Raw genomic sequence first — 22,384 nt, 5'->3', positions numbered from 1 at the left:
AAAATAATCTTAAGGAAGAATGATGTGTGGCAGCTTTTTAGGGCAAAGAACCACAGCCAGAAGCTCTCGGCTTCACCCTGAAGACAAACCATGGATCTGTGAGAAGACAACGAAAGGATTCAGACAGAAGACAGCAAACTCCTAAAATCTTCACTGTCAAATAGTGCCCCTTCTGATACAAATCTAATAATCTGTGCGACATTGGCTATTATGGACAGCTAACAACTACTTTTGTTAGCTAATGACCCAAGGTAAGGACAAGAGCAGTTTCCACTATAATAACTGTCTGGTAAATGCAGCCATGATTGATTTGGAGGGAATTATGAGCATGATAAAAGTTTCAAGGAACATTTCCTCCTTCATGCACATAACCCACAGCAAAAACCTGTTCCTTTCTGTGGTGTTTTTTTGCCACTAAGACACATTTGGTCTCTTTGCTCTGCAGGCAACACTCTTGGCCGTGGCAGGGACGTGGGTGGGGCAGGTTCTTGGAAAAGGAAAAAGTAAAGTTCCTTTTCTTTCATTGTCTTCATGATTAAATGCAGCAGAAGCGTCAGGCAGAAAGTTAATAGGCAGTGCTTAGTAATTATTATAATAACAGGTAACATTCACAAGTGCCAAGCTGGGTGGTAAACAGCATTGTGCACACTGTGCAGGAAAGAGTTAACACAGCAGACCTGCAAGGGCCATCCTTCAAAAGGCCTGCTGGCAGGGCTGGCCTCTGGCTGGTGGCTGAGAACTTGGCTCTCCGAGTGTTCCCAGTCAACAGTTAACTAATGAGCTAACTGATAAGGGTGGTTCACTGGGGCTAGATGGTTTGTGCAAACAATATGGTTTATACTGAACACCTGCTTTCCTTCTGGGAGTCTAAATTTTGTACATGCTAAGCAGAGGATGCTTATGTGACCAGCCTCTGATAAAAATAAAACCAAAGCAACAACAAAAACATGGGCACTGCTGAGTCGCAAATGTGCTACCCTGGTAGACAACATTTCACATGTGTTTTTAAATCTGTTGCTGGAGGAATTTTGCATGTCCTGTGTGGCTCCATGGGGAGAGGGCTCTAAGAAGCTTGTGGCTGGTTTCCTCCAGACTTCACCCCCTGGGCCTTTTCCCTTTGCTGATTTCACTCTGTATCCTTTTGCTGCAATAAATCATAGTCATGAGTACAACTACATACTGAGTCCTCCTAGTGAATCACCGAAGCTGGGGGTGATCTTGGAGACCAACGACACACACATATGAACCAATTCAATCCTCACAACATTCTTGTAAGCTGAAATGGTAAAGTGAGGAATCAGAGATTTGCAAAGGCTAAGAAAGTTGACCAATATTAAACACTCAGCAAAGTGATATGTTCAGAATTCAAAGGCAGGTCTAGCTTGCTCTAAAACCTATGCTCATGAACACCTTGCCCATTGTCCATCTAGACTTCTGACTGGGGCTGCTGGCAAGAATGACTGTAGTGGGTGTGATATGACTATCACCACTTTGCCTATTTCTGGCCTACTTAAAGCAGCACTCCCCTTCTCCCACCAGAATGCAAACTCTGCAAGGGAAAGACTGTAGTGGAGCTCTGTGACACAGTGGTTCAGAGCTCAGCTGCTAACCAAAGGTCGGCAGATCGAATCCACCAGCTGCTCCCTAGAAACCCTATGGGGCAGTTCTACTCTGTCCTATAGGGTCTCTGTGAGTCGGAATCCACTTGACGGCAGTGGGTTTGGTTTTCTGGAGTGCCTAGCAGAGTTCTTTGCCCATATTAAGAGCTCAGTCAATGAGTGTTTTTGAATAAATTAGTGAGAAAATAAATTCTGGGTGTTTCAGTTATGTTTCCTATTTATTGTCACAAGAGCTCTGTAAGGCAAAGTTGTAGCCAGAATTGAGCCATTTTATACCTGGAGTTCAGAAAGACCCAGATGAAAAGTAACTTATATCATGGTCATCTTTAGGGGTACAACTGACCTATACCCTAGGACTCCTCCAGGTACGTCACTATTACCGTTTCTGCACCACTGTTGTGACCAGAGAGCTAGGAGATGCTTACTGTTTGCAGGGATCTTTTATATGTGCGCTGTTTATACAGCGGAGGTTATAACATCATTGAGTTGTTTATAGGGAAGGTGCTCCTTGTATTCACTTAGACCTTTCAAAAAACTTATTATTTTCACCATACATAACATATTCCATAGAAACCGTTATGGGGTATATAAGTAAGAACCAGAGAAGTTCTTAGACCCACGAGTATCACTGAAGGAGGTATGTGGTTGCTGTTAGTTGCTGTCGAGTCGGCCCCCAACACATGGCAACCCCATGCATGATGGAATGAAATGCGGCCTGATCCTTCGCCATCCCCAGGATTGGTTGTAGATTGGACCACTGTGATGCATAGGGTTTTCACTGGCTGATTTTGAGAAGCAGACAGCCAGGCTTTTCTTCTTAGTCTGTGTTAGTCTGGAAGGACCACTGAAACCTGTTCAGCACCCTAGTAACATGCAAGCCTCCACTGACAGACAGGTAGGGGCTGTGCAAGAGGTTCACAGCAGGGAATCAAACCTAGGTATCCCACATGGAAGGCAAGAAGTCTATAACTGAACTACCAATGCCCTCAACAGAGGTGTACGAAACCACTATCAGCCCCGTAACAACATTTCCTTGACCCAACATCCTAAAACCATTATATTTGCTTCCATTTACTTGAACTAAGTCCCAGGGTCCCAGGATAGCAAACATACAAAATGTACCCAGTATAACCAATATATTTCAGAACTTCAGCTGTTGTTTTGGTTTATGCCAAGTAACAGCCAATAGTAACGACATAGATTCCAGGGCAAAACGAAAAATTAGGAGAGATTTTAGTATTGTTTACAGTAAGAATGAACTTTCAGTAACGTTGAATGTAAGAATCAAGTTCTTTCGTGTGTTTAGTTCTACATTAAAAAAATCTAAACATGTGTTTCTTTAATCCTTCTTTGGCTCTTCCCATAGAGATAACAGTTTCCTTTGATTTGTGCTGCCTTCATTCATAATGGTTAGAAAATTAGCCTGAGGCTATCAACCAGATGGGTTTCCACTTCTATTTTCAGAAGTCTCTGAAGCAAAGGAAAGGGACTTTCATATGAGTATCTGTCTGCATGTGCACACTCACATCAGAGCAGAGTGGAGCTGAAAGGGAGCGAACAGTTGGTAATATGTTATCTAAACTTCCAAATTAATCAATTGACTTCAGGATTATGAACTCTGAAACATAGATGAGTGTGCTGAATACACATCTTAATCTTTGGATTTGGGTCACTGTGGTAGCCACGGAACCTACCAGCTCAGCTCTGAACTCCAGGACATTTGGACAGAAGGAGTTATTACCTGAAAGGAAAGGAAGAAAGAGGCTGGCGTGTGCTACTTACAAACCACATGCAGGAAGAGGACAGCCGTGTCTGAGCCCAGGTTGTTCTCTGCATAGGCTGTCACCTGGAAGATCCCCGCACTCTTGTACACGTGCTTGATGCCGTCCTCGATGGGGCTGAAGTTGGCATAGGACACGGCAATCCCATCCCCAAAGTCAAGCTGGATGTTTGTCCTTTGGAGATCACCCTGTGAGAGGGAAGAGAAGTTGGCAGTGCCCATTCAGACGGTCCAGCCTGACTCCCATTCGATGCTTCCTCCTGTAGCTTCAACATTGCCCTCTGGGGACCTGCAGTCTCACCCAGGTGGCTGAACGCCCTCAACACAATCAGCAGACTCCTATTACATATCCATTGGGCACTGTGGGGCGGCCCCGTAGTGCAGTGGTTGAGAGCTCAGCAGCTAATCAAAAGATGGACAGTTTGAATCCACCAGCTGCTCCTTGGAAACCCTATGGGGCAGCTCTACTCTGTCCTATAGGGTCACTATGAGTCAGAATCTACTTGACGGCAACGGGTTTGGTTTGGGCACTGTGGCTACAAACATCTATTGTCCCTGTATGCTCAATCTCAGGGTCAACCTGAATGAGGGTGACAGTGGCAATAGTGGGTAAGAGACAGCCTCTATGAAGTGCTGAAGCGGAGAGAGTAGCCCTGACTTCCTCACACATATGGTTTCCTTATTATTTTTCTGTATCATCATCATCATCATCCTCTTCATCATATTAACAGCTAACACTTATATAGCCTCTTATCAATGCCAAGCAGTTAATCCCCTTACAACTCTATGTAGTAGAAAGTATTATTGCCACCATTTAAAAAATGGGGACATAAATAAATTAAGTAGTTAGACCAAAGTCTCACAGATAGTAGGGGCAGAACCAAGTTTCGAACCCAGACAGCCTGGTTTCAAAACTAATGCTCTAACCACAATGCTATAACTATAAGTGTTCCTCTTTTTGAGTATTTACTATTATGTTCTTAGCACTATCCTGATCACTTAACCCATATTATATAATATCCTCTTCAAAATAATTCTGTGAGGTAGGATGCCTGTTCCCATTTTACAGATGAATACTACGTATCAGCCAAAATTACATCTCTGCTCTGTTGTCCTTGCCTTTCCCTAAACCTACCTGAGCCCTTACCCCTTTGAAGCCTTTTCTGATCATCCCAGCTCTTGGCGATCTCTGCCTCTTGGAAGGCCAAGGGCCTTCACTGCTGAGACTCACTAGTCTGGGTGCTGCTTGGTCAAACGTGACTTCAATGGTTCACATGCATGCACCTTTCCACTCCAAGCATATGCTTGGCTCCTTAGGGGCCAATGCTGACCCTATTCTTTCTTGTCCCCCCCGCCCCATACTGGGCCAACATGCTGGATAAAAGCAATGAACCTAACCCCAAAACAAGGATTCAAAATGAAAAAAAAAAAAAAAAAATAGAATTGTATCTCTTTGTTTATATGCTAAGACAGCTGATAGAATAAAGAAATACATCCTTTTGGAATTAGGAGCCCGGTAAATGCACACTGATCACTGTTTCTCTTCCCGTCACTTTGCCCCATGGCAACCCTGATGTGAATGAAATATTGATAGGTGCTCCCTTGCCCCCCACATAATGTCAACTACCCTTGAGTTTATGAATATAAATTAAAGTGGAAATGAACTGGAGGCAATTCAAATGGATAAGATCGTGGCTCTTCACATTCATTCAAGAGGTTTATCTGGCTCTGCTCCTGTAAACTCCCTAGTGGAAATGTGATAATGACCTTCTCTGAATCTTAAAGTCCTTTAATTCCAGCGCTCAGTATGGGTGACGGTTAAGGAATCTGTCAATCCTGGACAAGGAACCTTCAGTGTCCCGTCCAGTATGCGCCTGACTTTAATGATTTCTCAAGTACTCACACTTGGGAGAAAGTTCCTGGCCTGCTTTGGCCTCTTTCTAACATCTAAAGAGCACAGAGCAATTTCCATATTAATTTAGAGGGCTTTGAAAATCAAGCCAGCCTTCTTGCCCCACCAGCTCATCGAAGAGTGCTTGGAACTTCCCTGGTTGTGGAAGAGAGGAAATGGTTCATATCAGGAGCAAGAGCAGACAAAGAGCTATTTGCAAACTGGGAAGAATGTGTGCAGTCTGGTTTTCCTGTCCAGATTGTAGAAGACACTAAAAAGTGAATTAATGGATCAGCTAGCTAATGGAAAGATGACTAATACAACATTCTTTATAAAGATAAATTTAAAGGAATGTCAATAATCTTCTCTTATCTTCACTCACACTTTCAAGGTCCTTTAAAAGCCTTATGAGTTTCTCTAATCAGTGGAGTTAAGGGTTAGACTAAAGCAGAAGAGGCTCCTGATGGCAACACATAAAATTTGAGTTTCCTTCTTCTATCAAAGCTTCCCAGTATATGGCCTTACGGTGATAAACACTCCCTCGGCAAAGCAGACCCCAAAAGGGGACACGGAAGAATATATCCAGATATGCATCTCACCATAGGCAAATGGGAGCACTGGTGGTGCAGTGGTTAACAGCTCTGTTGCTAACCAAAAGTTTGGCAGTTCAAAACCACCAGCTGCTCCTTGGAAACCCTATGGGGTCGTTCTATTCTGTCCTACGGGGTCACTGAGCTGGAATTGACTTGATGGCAATGGGTTTTTTTTTTAAATAGGCAAATGACTCCCCACTGTAGACTCTATCTTTATTATGGGATGAAGGCAGGAGGGTCTCTAAATATCCTTAGCCCCTGTCTCCTAGAAGTATCAATTCTTCACCATTGACTTTAGTGCGGGGGATGATGGGAATATAAACTCTTTCCTTTCTTCCCCGTCTGAGAACAGGAAATGGCTGCCTGCTTGTGAGTTCTGACCTGGGAGACCCAGGCGGACACCTACCTCCTCCATGAGGATGATGAATGTGGCATTGTGCCCCTGCTCTGCCACCAGGCGCCCATCAGTCGTCACCACGTGGAGGCCCCGAGGGGCTTTTCCGGGGCACATCTGGGCCTTGGCAGTGTACTTCTCCCTCAGCCCGTCTGTGCAGTTGTTGGACACGATCCTGCGGTACCTAGGGAGTATTGACAACTAACAGTGTGGCTTAGTTTGTGCCATTGTGTGTGAGTGTGAGTTAGAAAGATGGAGTGCAAGAGAGCAACAGTAAGGCAGACACTTCACACAGCTGCCCCTAAAAACCAAGTCTCAAAGAAGACAGCCATTTACAAAACTAAACAAATGCTGGGGAACGGCTATCGCTCCATCTCAGGAAGAGTAGCTCCTTAAACATTATTATTGATCCTACCTGGTAAGCCATGGATCGGATCGGTGTCTAAACTAGCCAAGAAAAATCAATGGCTGACTCACGCACAACAGAGGAGGAGGAGACCCACTGGGCTGAGGAGGCAGTGAAGCAGGTGCTTTTCTTTGTGAGGGAGGGATGTGCTTCTAGTTCCCTGAGGCCGTCTCCATCCACCTTTCTCTGTACCGGACAAGAGCTAGGACACCAGGTTTCTTCTCACTCTGATTAGTCAGGGAGCCTCCTCCTGCTCTGCCTCCATCCCCAGCACATCAGTCCATCCCCTAATACCTAAAAGCCCTCCAGAGTGAGGCTATTTTAGAGTATATTTTCTCTCCTTGCCAATATTTCATTTTACTTCGTTCTGGTCTGAGAAATAAGGAACCATCCCTTTCCAGGAGTGAAGGCCTGACCAAAACAGCAACTATTATCCTTCTGAGGTAAATGGCAAAAGGTCATGAAATCTGGGTGATCAGAAATCTCTTCTGATGCTCCCTGAGAAGGTACTCCCAGTAAAGAACCCTTCAGCTTCCCTCAGAAGGGAAGCCACTTGTCATAAACAAGCTCTATTCACAGTCCATTTTGCTTCAATAGCAATGCCTTCCCTTTTACCCCAAATTGGGAAACAGGAAAGCAGGGAGTTGAGTTCCTTCAGTGTTTTACTCACCCAGTGCTGTTAAGGTAGCTCTGCCCAAGGCTGCAGTCCTTTGATGGGGATGCTGGATTGTACCAGAAAGCTGGGACGCACTGGCTCTCCCCATGTCTCTCGTAGCCATAGTCACTGTCAGGAAAATAAATATCGCACAACAGCACATAGGACACAAATGTGAAAACACCCATAAAGACTCCAAACATACACGCATATGTATATCTGCCTGAAAAGTCACAACGCATTCTTTTAAATATTCCCAGTGAGAGAAAATATTCATCCTCTGAGAGTGATTTTAGCTTTAGAAAAATCTCAAGTCATTTGGAGTCCAGGTTATAGAAAAAAAAAGGAGAGTGATAGGTTAAAAAACCCTGAAATTTCCAGGTTAAAAAAAGGTATGAATATAAATCATGTGGTGGTACACTGGCTCGGGATTGGGTGGGGGGATCCTACAATGTTCTAAGCATATTTTGGATCACAGTGTAATAGTGAAATAAGCAGATAGTAACCAAGAGGAAAACTCAAATGATACACTGCATGAGGCAAATCTGCTACAAAAGACCTCTTCAAAGTTTTAAAAAGCAAAGATGTCACTTTGATGATTAAAGTCAGCCTGGCCTAAGCCATGGTCTTTTTAATCACCTCATATGCATGCAAAAACTGGACAATAAAAAAAAGGAGACAAAAGAAGAATTGATGCATTTGAATTGTATTGGCAAAGAATATTAAATATGCCATGGACTGCCAGAAGAATGAACAAGTCAGTCTTAGAAAAATATACAATCAGAATACCTTTAGAAGTGAGGATGGCAAGACTTTGACTCGCTTATTTTGGACATGTCACCAGGAAAGACCGATCGCTAGAAAAGGACATCATGTTTGGTAAAATAGAGGGTCAGCAAAAATAAGGGAAACCTTCAATGAGATGAATTGATACAATAGCCGCAACAATGGACTCAAACATACCAATAATCGTGAAAATGGCGTAGGGCCAGGTAGCATTTTGTTGGATTACACATCAAGTCACCATGAGTTGGAGTCAACTCAGTGGCAACTAACAACACCACCAACCAAATGGAAAAGGTAAGCATACGTTTTCTGTGTTAAGATTTCATACGTGTTTTCAAAAATTGATTTCCTACTTTTTGTTTTCAGTTTTCCTGCACCCACCCTCTCTAAAACACACACATACATGTGTGTTCACATATACACATACAGCTGTTCGGACTTCTGGCTATAAATAATTCAAACCCCGATTTTCCTGAAAAAGGAAAGAAAACAAAACTGTAGCTCTTTTCCACGTTTCAGTAGAATTCCTAACCATAACAAAATGAAGAAACAAAATCAGGTATTATTCCCTTCTCCTGTGCGCCCCATTGCAAAATGAGGAAGTAACAGGTAGAAGGAGAGGGCCCGCCTCTGAAGCGCTAATGGTGTTTCCCCACTTCTTGGAGTTTCATAAGACTCTCAGACGTGTAAATGTCAGAGTAGAAAAACAGCAATAGTAGGAGGTGAAAAGGGTTATTGCTCTTGTAGCCAACCACAGGGGTCATTGAGAGGTGGCTTCACTTGGCAGGAGAATTTATGCTTCCAAACTAAGCATCCCTGAAACCCCAACTGAGCAGCACAGCCTGGACGTTTGAATATTGACCCAATGAATGTTAATGAAACATCAAACAGCAAGAGAAAACACTCTCCTAGGACCCAGTCCTCCTTTCTTTTTCTGTTCCTGTATTCTTTGAGCCAAGATTTCATAACAGTCCAATGAAAAGCAGAGGCAAATTATCTATGTGTGTATCTAGGAATCCAGCGAGATAAGAATTACAATTTAATTCCACAAGCCAATTGTTAAACATGGTTATTAAAATGTATGCAGAATTTCAATGACATAAATATTAAAAAGATAATATTCAAAATTCATTGGCTTCTAATTATTTACTGCATGTTACTACTAGCTATGCTCTTAAGGTCGTTTATACCTGTATGGTAACCAGTTTTCAACAAGTGGACTCTGATTCATGGTGATCCCATGTGTGTCAGAGTAGTACTGTGCTCCATAGGGTCTTTAATTATTATTATTATTATTATTCAGAAGTAGATCACTAGGCCTTTTTTCCAAGGTGCCTCTGGGTGAACTCAAACCACCAATCTTTTGGTTGGCAGACTTGGAAGAAAGGTCTGGTGATCTTCTGAAAAAATCAGCCATTGAAGACCCTATGACGCACAGTTCTACTCTGACGCACACAGGGTGGCCATGAGTTGGAATCCACTTGACAGCAACGGGTTGGTTGGTTTTTTCTGTATGATGGAAATCCTACATAATAGAGGGCTACTGCGTATCTCTTCCCAGTGCTGCGTTCAGGGACATCATGCCTGCAGCTTAAAATCAGCCATGGTGAGAATATTTATAACAATCAGCAATTGCTACTATCCAGGCTCATTTGTTTATTTATTTGTTTGTTCCAAGAAAGCCAGTAGTTAAATATTTCCCAGTGCATCACTGAAGATGCTATTTCCAAATATTATTTATCTGTAGAAACATAATGTTTCTACAGATAAATGTGTGATGGATCTGCACTATTCCTAGAAAATTCCCTGAATGCTTCATGCGGTGAATCTGTCGAACGTGCTGCTAACCCTAAGAAATACTGGTAATCCTTGAAGGAAGGGTGCTCTCCTAAGCATCTTTGGGAAGGAGAGAAATATCTTAATGCTCTTTGCTATATGTAATCATCTTTAGCAGTTCCGTTCAGCTCTGCTCTCTGTTCTGTTAGTGATCCAGTAATTAAAAAAGGTGCATCAGGCATGCTGCTCTGTCCCAAAGAGAAGTATATCTCATTAATAATTAATAATGTTAATGGACGCATCACTGGCTGCCCTCAAGTTCTGCACTTTTTCATTGCTAAATGTATATTAAAATCTCTCACGCTGCCCAACCTCCCTCTCGGCTCCAGAGTCTGCATGATTTAGACAAACAAGCAGCTCCAGCTGCTGCTCCAGATTCCTGGGGAAAGGTGTTTTTCTGCTGAATCGTGAAGTTTGGAAAGAATGTACCAGAAAGTTTTGATTTGCCTAAGGAAAGTACGTTTGCCACAGTTTCTGCAAATACACAAGCAGTTCCCTTCATGAAACAAGCTGCCTCTGTGTCTTTCTTGATTATCAAAGGGTTTAGAACCTCTAAAGTTTTATGGAAATCTTGCCCATGTCCAGCACCTTTGCCTGTATGTCCTTTAAACCCCATCCAGGGAGAGGCCACAGATGATCTAAAGGAGGAGTGGATAGAAAAGCTTTGGAAAACCAGAAGTTCTCTGTATGTCAGAGCAGGAAGGGACACTTGGGTCCAATCCCTTCAGGTGGTAGATTGGAAGAGATGCACAAAGAGAAGAAATGACTTGTTAAGGATTGTACACAGCTGATAGTGTCAGAAAGAGATGATAATCAAGGCTCCTGACCCTCAGTCCAGCATTAGTACAATTCCATGAGGCATCTATTTAATCATCAGTAGGGAGGGCCTCCTAGACCTCATAATCGACATTCTGAGACTCTTGGAACCAACCATGAAGCCATGCCCTCTACTGGCCCAGCTGCATGGGCTGTCCAACTCACAGACTGTACATAGCCCTATCATAGCCTCACTGCTTTACACTCTCCCAGTCCTTCCTTCCTTCTGTCTGGCAGTTGAGACTCTAGGACTGGTGCTTCTGTACTATTTTGGGAGGCAATATCGCATTCTAGGGTTAGAAATAGGCAGACAGAGGTTCTTAGTAGGCACAGAGTGAGTACTCCACACAAAGAAGTAGCAACAACAGACTCATAATTAACACCATCATCATTTAGCTATGGTATAAGCCTAATTACAGCAAGACAGAAAGAAGGCAATTGCATCCAAATAATTTCAGAAATTATTTGGAAAACCCAACAACCATCCCTCAAATATTTCTCCTTAATCTAACTTCACTCTCCATCCGCTCTTATCCTTCTTCTCACTAACAACCTTGTCATATATCTGTTCTCCTTGTATCAGTTCCTTGCTGATCTCTCAGAAATGCTGCCCATTTTCCTTGTACTTACTCAGTGATGAGTCTACACAGCTTCAAACACCACCTCCTACAGGAAGTCTTCCATGATTACTCCAGCCCTCAGTGATCTTTTTGTTCTGAACATCTCCAGCACTTAGTCAAGACCAGTGCTGTCCAACAGAACTTTCTGTGATGATGGCAAGCTTGTACATCTGTGCTCTCCAAAATGGTAATCACTAGCCACATGTAACTATTAAGCACTTGAAATGTGGCTAGTGCAACTGAGAAAATGCATTTTTAACTTTATTCAATTTTAATTAATTTTAATTTTAATGCAGATGAGCACATGTGGCTAGTGGCTATTGTACTGGACAGCACCAGTATGCATCATAAAATTCAGTACTTAACTATACTTCCTTCTTTATTATTTGTTGTTATGCCTTCCTTGAGCACAATGTCTTTGGCTCGTACATCTTTGATGTTTCCACAATGCCTAGTCTATAGAGAAAACATGCTTGCTTGTGCTCCATATGTAGAATACTAAGGGTTGAATGGATTTCAGACAGACGTGAATTCAGGTGCTGTAGCACCCGACAACCTCTTCTTCTCTGTTTTCTATATCGCCATTTGATAAACTTGCTCTGTGGATCTGGCATCATGTTGGACATGGAAGGTAACTATTAAGACATACTAATACTTAGGACTCCAGAGTCGGATTATTACTATCTTGAATGAGTTAACCTCTCTGATATCCATTTCTTCACCTACAAAATGCCTATAACAGACTCTTGTTCCAGGAGCTGGCTGAGATTAAGACAATCAATCTAAAGGGCCTGATACAATGCCTAGTGTACAATAGATGCTTAATAAAAGTTATTGCTGAGTGAGTGGTTGAGTGAGAGAGAACTATTAGGTCTAACCTCTGGTCCAAGCTGGTTTCTCACTGACCAAATGTATTTGGGCTTCCCAGAGGGCTACCTTCCCGGCAGCCCTCACGTGATTTTAGAGCAGGTCCCAGAGCAGGTCCCTTTTGCTCCCTTTTCTGACTCACCTGTCTCAGACAAACTTAATTCTCAAGGAGGATTTGTTCCTGGCCCCTCAGCAGCACCATGATGGAGGTTGCTGCAAAGTGGCTCTCTAGAGTAAGCCTGAGGCAGGGGAATTTATGAGGTTATTACATGGAAACGTCACTATTTATGCAAAATTCATACTTATTACTGACATGCACTCTAGATGGAATAGTGGAAGTTGTGAAAGCTGGTGGTATTCTACAAAGAAACACTTCTGAGAATTTATAAAATCTTCCCTGTTCAAAGAGAAGAGGGACAGAGGCAGAAAACCCAGGCTGCACCTCTCAACTCTTTCACAAGTCCATCCTCCAGCCTCCACTCCCAATCTGACTAAACTAGGTCACACCCTTTCCCTGCTGTCTCTGAAACACAGACATGGCCTGGACCAACCAAATGAACATGACCTGTTTTGGCTCAGCGAAACAACTAAGTGGAATGTGCATGCTAATATCTTGTTCTAACAGAGCCGGGTGTTTCAGATTCCTTAGCTAACATCCCTTCCTGGGAGGGAGGACCATTGAGAAGGAGAGAAAGTTACAAAATTGTTGCCATATTCTGCTTTCCTGCATTAGCATAAAAAACAAATAACTTATATCTGGTGGAAAAACTGTATTTTTTAAACTAATGGCTATGCTGATTGAGGTTGTCTTAAAAACAAGAAAAAGCTGTTGCTGTCCACTCGATTCTGACTCATAGCGACCCTACAGGATGGAGGAGAACTACCCCACACGGTTTCAAAAGAGCAGCTGGTGGATTCAGACTGCTGACCTTTTGGTTAGCAGTCAAGGTCTTAACCACTGCACCACAAGACAATCAGAAACACTTGGCTTTGTTGTCCCTGAAAACCATTGCAATAACCCAGAACCTTGAGAAATCAAAGTGTCTCTCCTATCCTATACCTTCTACCACGAGTGGTGCAAACAAATTTTTTAGGCCATATGATTTTTTTTTTTTTTTTTGGTTCTCAGATTATGACCACTAACCCTGTATCAAGCCTTAGCTGTTTGTTTCTCCTACCTCAGACCCAAGTGGTTCTTCTATCTTCTTTTTAGTATGAGGTATGATTGGCAACAGAAAGGGGAAAAATATATAATATGTTTCGTATCCAAATAAGTTCAATTGAATCTTCTTGGAGCCCAAATATATATTACAACTCCATAGTACAATTGTTCAAAAGTACTTTGTCTGGAATTGTTTTGGGGTCAGTGGGACTTTCCATTTTAAACCTTGTCAATGGCAGTAAATCTAGGTCATTTGGGAATGAATTTTAATTTTAGAATAACTTGACTGGGGAACCCTACTTCTTCTGATACATAAAATGAATATAAAGTAATAAAGACTTGTTTGATTTCTTAAGAAACAGCATGATGTAGACGGGAGAATGGAGGATTTAGAGTTAGCTGCACTTGAGGCTCAAATTTCTCCCATTACCGTGGTCAAGTAACTTATCATCCCAGATGATCATTTTCTTTTTGTTAAAATCTCAGCAATAATGATACTGATATTACAGAGCATTGAATCTAGGTGCTACCTCTATAAATGCAAGTGTATGAGAACCACAGAATGCACTGCAAGGACTGGTATTTTCTGCCTTACCTATGTGTAAATCGATTCTGACAGCAGTTCCCAAAGAAGGATTCAGAAATATTTTAAGCAATGCCATCAGCATTGAAATAAATGGATAACACCCAAAGGTACTACTTTGAAGACAGCACTTATTTGGATGTATAAGCTCTGTTTTCCTTGCTAAAAATACCCTGGGGGCCATTTAACCCTGGGGTACAAGATTAACAGCAACAGCGGCAGCAGCAACTGCTACCACATGTTGGGCATCTATGGTGTATACCAGGAGGATAAACGCCTCCTCTACATTAATTACCTACATTCATTCATTTGTCAGTTAATGTATTCTTCCCAAGGACCCCTTGAGATACACATTATTATTTGGATTTTACACATGAGGAGTTGAAGTAAAAAAGATTTAGAAATTTTCTTTAGGTCCAAAGGTGGAAATATAAGAAGAGCTAGGATGCTTGTCTAGACCAGCGGATGACAACGAAATTACTGGAAGAAAAATATTGATCCTTCTCAATTGCCAGGGTTTCTAACAATGTGACAGAGAGACACAGGAGAAAATGCAGCATGGCATATTCAAAGACATTATGTCTTGCTGGAGTCAGTACGCAGAAGAACACAAGGAAGCCTGAAATTCAGATTCTGAACATTCTGGTTGATGTCAATATGTCATGAGCCATAATTCTGAATACCTTATTGTACACAATACTATGACTGTTTTGCAGGATTTGTAGTTAATAATTGAACATTATTGTTCCCAAGTGTGAAAAGGTCTTTTAGCTCCAAAGGGTCAAAATTGCCGTAGAAAGGACCTAACTATTCTAATTTAAATTCTATTTAATATGTCTGATTTTAATGATGCTCAGTGAAGCCAGGCTTTCCAAGGGCATGAATTCAGGGATGAAGAGCAGGTGGGGAGCAGTGACAGTTACCAGTTGTTATATACCTAGTAGAAATTGGGAAATAAAAGCTGATGCTCTAGAAATAGGCTGGATGAAACAAGAATGCAACAGGTGAGGCTCTTGGGCAGAGACACTTACTCTGTACCCATCTGGACTTGGATCTGCCATTAGGCAACAAAAGAGCCCAAACGCAACCCTTTCATTGCCCTGCCTCTTCCATGTTTACAGGGTAATTCCTGAGCTCTCAGCTCTTCCTTTTCACTTAGAATGTGCTATGTAAATATACAAATTGAATTTCAGCTTTTGACTGCGATGAGAAGAAGAAAGTCTTTTGGCTGAGCTTAGAGTGATATGCACCCATTTATACAGCACTAGGGAGGCTTTGGACTCTCCTAAAAGGAACAATGTTCACAAACATGCTACATCTATTTATTGAATGCTTACTATGGGCTAGGCACTGAAGATATAACAATTTAAAATGTCTATCCCTGCACACAGAGTACTTTTTCTACTGGGAAAAGATAGGCAATTATAAAGCAATCAAAAGCATGATCATATTATATGGTGATTAATACTAAGAAGATAATGAAACAAGGCAATGTAACAGAAAGTGCCTGGGTGTATATGAGGTTAGGTTGTCTCAGAAGGCATTTCTGGAGAGCTGATATTTTTGCTGAGATATGAGTCATCCTACGGTGCCAACCATGCTGAGATTTGCAAAAAGAAGTCCTTGTACTTGCTGTTCCCTCTGCTGGGAATGAACCTAGATTAATTAAGGTACAGGAAGATGCTCATGTAGATGACATATAGTCAATGAGGAAAGAACAGTAAGAAATTAAGACACAAAGTTAGAGCAGGAACCAAATCACCTACAACTGAGCAAGCTAAGGAAAGAAAATTGTATTATATTTTAAGGGAGAAAGGCAGTCATTGGAGTGTTTTAAGCATAGGAATGAAAAGATCTGATTTGTGTTTTTAAAATATAACTTTGGTGTTAAGAAGAATGGACTTCAGGGTGACAAGGGTGGAAGTGGAGAGACAGATAGTAGACTCTTGGAGTGATCCAGGCAGTAATGGTGGAGATGGGTAGAGGTGTTTCAGCTGCAATACATTTTGGAGGTAGAGATTTCAAGAGCTCACTGAGGGTTTAAATCTGAGCATGAGGGAAAGGAAGAAACCAAGCCTTCCTGGGGTTTTGACTTAAGCAACTGAGTGGATTGCTGTGCGTTTCACTGAAGTTGGAATAAGTGGGCAGGAACAGCCTCCCCTGGGGTGGTTCAAGAAAGGTTCTGCTTTGGCCACCTTAAGTTTCAAATCCTTATTAGCAATTCAAGAGGAGATAAATGCCAAGCAGGTAGATGGACACATACATCTTGATTCTAGAGGAGAGGAAGGCCAAGCTCTGGAGGTAAATATTTGGCAATCTGGGAGTCACTGGCTACTGGATGTGATTTAAAACTATTCTTTGTGGTTGTCATTGGAGGGAGAAGGAGGACACCATGAAAGAGTTCATGTGGAAGAGTGCAATTGGAGTGAATGTGTCTGAAGGTCAGTATGTCCAAGGAAGTAGTTTTGTCAGGGCCCAGCCCCGACCTCTCTGGTACTTCCCAATACAGCTCCTAACTGAAGGTGAGGAGAAGCTTACTTTGAAATGCTGCTCTGATAGAGTAGTGATCCTCCGTGTGTCACAGGGACACAGGTCTCTCATCTGGCCCTGGAACCAGGCTTATAGGGCCCACAGGCCAGCAGACACATCTCCTACCCCTGTGCCATGCCTTCTTCCCCTAACTCCATCTTTGTTCCCATCCTTCAATGGGGAAAAGTCTGTAGGAATTGGTGATGAAATGTCAAGGGACTCACCACTCGAAGTCCCAGTCAGCACAGACGCAGGGTTCTGAGACCACCGTCCCAGAGTAGTCTCGGCCCAGGGCACACTGAGCTCCTGGCTTGCGTTTCTTGAATATTTTCCTTTCTCCCATGACACAAGGTTCCCCCTTAGGAAAAAACCCATAGTGAGAGATGTACAAAAATACAAAGAAGGCAAAACAAACCAGCTTCTCCACAAGAAGCATGAGTGTTTTCATTCTTTTTTGGTCACCCTATGTCACAATCTCATTCGTAATAACCATTTGGGAGTTTCACGAATAAAAGTGCTCATGTTTTACTACCAAACTAAAGGAACATGTTAGCAGACTGGCCTACCACTACCCCTCCACCCACCCGAGCAAGTGATGCCTATGCTGTCCTGTTTCTTCTCCACCTACACAGAGAACGCAAAGACTCCAGGCACCCTCACAAGCCACCAGGGAATCACCCAAATGGCTTCTGCTGAAATCCTAGCGGAAGAGGGTCAATGTTTGGCATAGTTTTCACATCAAAGCAATAATGAAATCTACCCAAAAAGTTCCCTCTCTATGATAAATGACCATACTCAAGTCCTCCTTCCTAGTCAGGGACAAATGGAGAAGTTGGTAGAAGTGACAAGGATCTAGTGGTTCAGAAGAAGGACAAAGCCTGCCTATGTTGCCCAGCAACAAATATCTGCCATTGCTAGAGAATTCCTTCCCTCATACCGAAAATTTTCTTTGTCTTGGCCTGAACTTTTCTCAGTGGTCCTGTTCCCAATACTTTGGGGTCCTTGCTTAAGGTTGGCCTGAGAAATGATATCAATTCCACATTGGTAGATAAGAGGATCAAACCACTAGAGGGCCTTGTAGCTGTCTAGTGCTCCATGGATAGAGCTAAAACCACAGGTTATCAGTATCGCCTCTCTCCCAGAGTGTTCACTAGTTACTCACAGATGTCAATAAGTAGATCAGGATCCCAAGGTGAAAAATGTCCTTAGATATGATATGTCCCTACTGAACGTGGATTTATGGACTCTAACCCTTACCCCTAAATCTACACCCATTATCTCAGATGACCTACTACCATACCCCTCTCCAACAGGAAGGTCCCGGTAAGACCAAGCAGGATCAGCAGCTTTCTTTCCTAGAAGCCAGGACTTCCACCCTGTGGTATACCTGATTGAGCAGGTGCCAGGTCTGATAGTCCTCCTTGGTGCATCGCCGGCTGAAGATGGATTTGTAGTCCACTTTCACTAGCTGCCATTCAGAGCGGAGGCTGAAGTGGCCAAAAACTCTAAGAGTTTAGGGGAGGGATGAAAAAGACAAGCAGAGAAGGCCCCACAGTCAGTCACCAATGCAACACGGCTGGGGAACAGAGGATTTAGCTGCAGCCTGTACTTTACTGGATCTGCAAAAGTGATTTCCTTGAGCATCATTGAACAGAAAGTCCACTTTACACACAGCTCTAGCCAATTAGCATGGCATTCACATTGGGCTCAAAGCCATTATTTTATTGCAAAACTAATATATCTGCTTTATAAGAAGCATTTAGAATACAGAAAACACAGTGAAGAAAAAAATTCACCTGATAGTCCAAAACCCACCTCCCAGATAAAACCATTGTTTGTATTCTGACATACAGCCTTCTGTATTTCCTTCATGTAAGCACTGGCATCTTATCTGCTGATGTTCACTGCCAGGGACTCAGTTTCCTTGTCTGTAAAGCAGATTATGTGTGTGTGTGTGAATTCGCTAATCTAAAGTATGACCCTGGCAATTCCAAAATCCTGACTGAATCTAAGGGTGTTTATTTGAAATCCCCACTGCTTAACTCATATGTATGCCACCTTCCCTCTTCTTCCCCTGGGAAAAAAAAAAAAACAAAAAACAGCAATCTCATAAAAGTAATTCCCATTTATGTATAGTAAAGCAGCACACCATCTGCGTAACTTAGATAATCAATACTGACCTTTCCAAAGCCCAGAAGTTGATAGCCCTATAAATATGAATGATCAATGGTCTCGAGAAAAATGGAAAAAAAAAAAAAAAGACTGATCAGCTATAGTCCACTCGGGTGGCATAGCTTGCAATTACAATGCAAGACATCTATCACAGTGATGTAAAGGGGGTCCAATCATGCTGGGAACTTACACCAACTGAAGTCTTTCAAGGAATTGGATGACATCTACTTCAAAAAGACTTAATCACACTACCAGCCTTGGAGTCTCCTCTCCCCAAGTTCAAATATTCCTATGGTGATACCTCAGAGACTAACTCTCATCAACAGACATTATCCTTCTCCTATTTAAAGGATGAGGACTCTTATTAGAGGGGTAGAGGCTGATGAAAGTTGAGAAATAGGGAAAGCAATAGGATTGTTTTGTAGATCGTACAACTTAAAATGCACTTCAGGAAATGACTTTGAAAGCGCTATGGGTTGAAAGTTAAATAAAACTTTTAGAACCCTGTCTAAAGATTAAACAGACTTTGAGGGAGAGACAGAGGATCTCTCCTTTAGTAAAACTGCATGAGCTTTGCGTAAATCTGAGCTTAGCACTGGTAGTAGAATCCTACTAGTCGGCCTAGTGTATTCAGGATGTGTGGCTGATACAGTGTAGAGCAGAGTGAACCTCTCTCTCCTCTGGATTCTCTGTTCTCTTGCATTCTTGCTATATTCAGTGGTCTCCATGTTCAATACATCAATGCCAGGCCATCCACTAAAATATTCCCACCTTTTAGCTCTAAATTCATTGCATGGAGAGATCACACGGTAGTCCATTTCAAATCTCTGACAAAATAGTTCTTATCTCATAAAATATTTTCCAGTTGTTTGATACAAGGAGACTCAGTTAAGTTGATAAGCTCATCAGGGAAAAAACAACAACAAAAAAATCAACAACAATAGAGAAAAGCTGACAAATGTCTTCTTCCCTGTCTCTCCAGTCTATCCAAATCCTCCCACATTCAAATACCACCAACTCTACTAATTCTTTCCTGACTGGAGTACTCTGAGTAACAGGACATTATGATGCTAAGTCACATACTTCTGCCTACTTCAAAGACGTTCCAGTTATTTCATAGTTCCCCAAATACATCATGTCAGATTAATCCCATTCTTTTCTATGACAGGATTACTAGGCAGTTAGAAGAGGGAACTATGAGGCCTAGGATTCACCTGGATATCAGCAAGTCCTCTGACAGGGTCTGCCATAGCAGTCTTGAAGAAAACATGAAAAAATGTGGGCCAGGTGCTAATAAAAGTATGTGGCTTGGTAATTGCTTGAATGGTACCTAATTAAAGCATGAGAATCAACCAGAAGGGAGAATGGAAGAAGTCAGCTGCAAGACTCTGGTGTCTGTTCTTTCTTATTCATCATTTTTATTAATGACTTGAAGACATGAAATTAATGGCCATCAATAGACATCACATTTTCTGATGACACGAAGCTGGAAGGGACAGTCAATATGCTGGATGGCAGAACTAGGCCTCAATAAGGTCTTGACAAGCTGAAGAGACAGGCTGAATTTAATAAGATGTGATGCAACAGGGAGAAATATCAGGTCCTCCCCTTGGCAATTACACAAGCATTGGATAAAAGAAATGGGCTTTTGCAGCAGACTAGGTTAAGTAAAAATATAATAGTAATAATGATGATGATGATGATGATGATAATAACAGCAGCTAAAGAGTTTCCATATACAATGTGACCAATATAAATGAACACTTCAGGGAGACAAAAATATTTAGGGTGATATTGGAATGCATTAACAGAAATTTGTATATAATCTACAACAAAACAGGCAATATCCTGGTTTATTCTACATTGATGAGAACACAAAGGAAAACTGTGGTTAACTTTGAATGTCACCATTCAGAAAGGATATAGACTAAATTCTTAACTGAGAGTCCATAGATGGGCTTTGGCGGTGGGGTGGGGCAAACTGAATCTCCTGAAATTTTAACAAAAATATGTACTTATTGGCACAAGTGAATTTATCTAAGGAGATATCACATATATTTTATCAGATTTTCAAAAAGGTTCACAGTCTCAAGAGTTTAAGGACCACTGAAAAAGAGAGTGATTAAGATGGTGGTATGATTGAAGACTACATTTCATTCATTTATCCAAAAAGCGGTGTAAGAAATAGGGCTGGTTAACCTGGGGAAGACTTAGGAAGGGGTAGAGGAGGGAAAAGCAATAGGTGAATACTCTAGGGAGATCTACTGAATGTAAAAATTAATCAAAAATTTAAGTGCGAAGTTTACAAAATGCAAGAGAACTTTCTAACAGACAAAGTTGTCCATGGGAACAAGGGATGATCGAAAGTAAGTGTATGCTCTGTAGGCATACATCTCCAAGCTCAAGCCTGATCACTTCCCAGGGCTGATGTTTAATGGGATGCAAGCATCATCCAGGTGCACAACCTAATTGACCCTGAGTCTCTAAGGATATTCATGCTGTTGGTCTTTCCAACTCTTGGGAATATCCATTTGTGATCTCAGAGTGCTGCAGGCGCATTCCTTTCATCTAGATTTCTTTGGCTTCCAACCCAGATTCCCTTACACTGCCTTTCCTATGTATTTCCCCAATCTGTAAGTCAACACACTAATATTTTAACTTTGGAATGTGCTAATATGCTCTCCCATAAGGTCACTTTATATGCCAGATGCAAAATTTTAAAGACTTAATAAATATCAGGATTATGAGCTTTGTTCATTTCCTCTTTGGGCCTCAACTAAGATCAGTGAGGTACAACCCCTTCTAAGGCAACCTTCAGACATTAATGTACCCCCTATTTTTTCCATCCATTCTCAGTTCTGGGAAAACTAAAGTACATTGCGGGCTCCCTCCTGTGGGACAGAAATGACTCAGAACATGGACTCTCTTGTGTATAGAGCTAGGTTCTCTGATTCTGTTCACAAATATTGCATTCATTCCTTGCTCTTCTGAGTATATCTCATAGAAGCTGAGGAAATGACAGAAACGTAGCAAAATAAGAAGGAGGTAAAATAAGAACTAATTCATACTCAAGTATTTTACTTCCTTTTACATAAGCATCCCTGAAACTGATGTTAAAATTTAAGATCTGTAGAGGTGATAACCTAATGGAGAAATCAGGGGGACCTTCACCAGAAATCATGTCCATCACTTTGAGGTGATAAACACTGAGAAGGTCCACTTGGTCTTGAACTGGCGAAAGAAAAAGCCCAGACTGTTTATAATTAATAACAAAAAGGAAACATCAAATTCCCAGATAGAATTTTGTCATCAGGTGAAACTGCTCCTCTAAAGTTAGGCAGTCCATTCCCAATAAAGTAGGTGCAATATACTCTTCATACTTGCAGGACTTTTTTTTTAAGTTAAGTGGTTCATATATCAATTGGAGATAAAAAACCCAAGAGATCCAAGAGATGTGTAGGCAGAGGAGCCAAGAGGATGGAGCATCTTTAAAAAGATAATGGGATTCCCAAATTAGGTGCTAGTTCTTCCAGAAAAGTCTGTGATTCTCCTAGCAGCTCTGAGCTCTCTTTCCTCAGGAACTCAAATAGTCCTGTTATCTCTAGACCAGCAGTTCTCCAATATTTGTATCATAATCATCTAGAAGGATTGTTAAACATAGATTGCCCCTCCCCA

General features: G+C 41.8%; 1 protein-coding gene across 1 annotated transcript in view; it reads right to left on the bottom strand.

Annotated features, from left to right (window-relative positions):
• SORCS3 (sortilin related VPS10 domain containing receptor 3) overlaps window positions 1–22,384 on the bottom strand; it is a 665,571-nt gene that overhangs the window by 35,358 nt on the left and 607,829 nt on the right. The window contains exons 15-19 of the mRNA XM_004370120.1: window positions 17,925–18,042; window positions 16,762–16,895; window positions 7,354–7,467; window positions 6,290–6,461; window positions 3,402–3,588 (exon numbers count right to left, since the gene is read on the bottom strand). Coding sequence (XP_004370177.1) covers window positions 3,402–3,588; window positions 6,290–6,461; window positions 7,354–7,467; window positions 16,762–16,895; window positions 17,925–18,042 — 725 coding nt within the window. The remainder of the gene's footprint in view (window positions 1–3,401; window positions 3,589–6,289; window positions 6,462–7,353; window positions 7,468–16,761; window positions 16,896–17,924; window positions 18,043–22,384) is intronic.

The sequence above is a fragment of the Trichechus manatus genome, unplaced genomic scaffold, assembly GCF_000243295.1.
Source record: "Trichechus manatus latirostris isolate Lorelei unplaced genomic scaffold, TriManLat1.0 scaffold00007, whole genome shotgun sequence".
In the NCBI taxonomy this organism is placed as follows: domain Eukaryota; kingdom Metazoa; phylum Chordata; class Mammalia; order Sirenia; family Trichechidae; genus Trichechus; species Trichechus manatus.
This window is presented reverse-complemented; position numbering and strand designations above follow the sequence as displayed.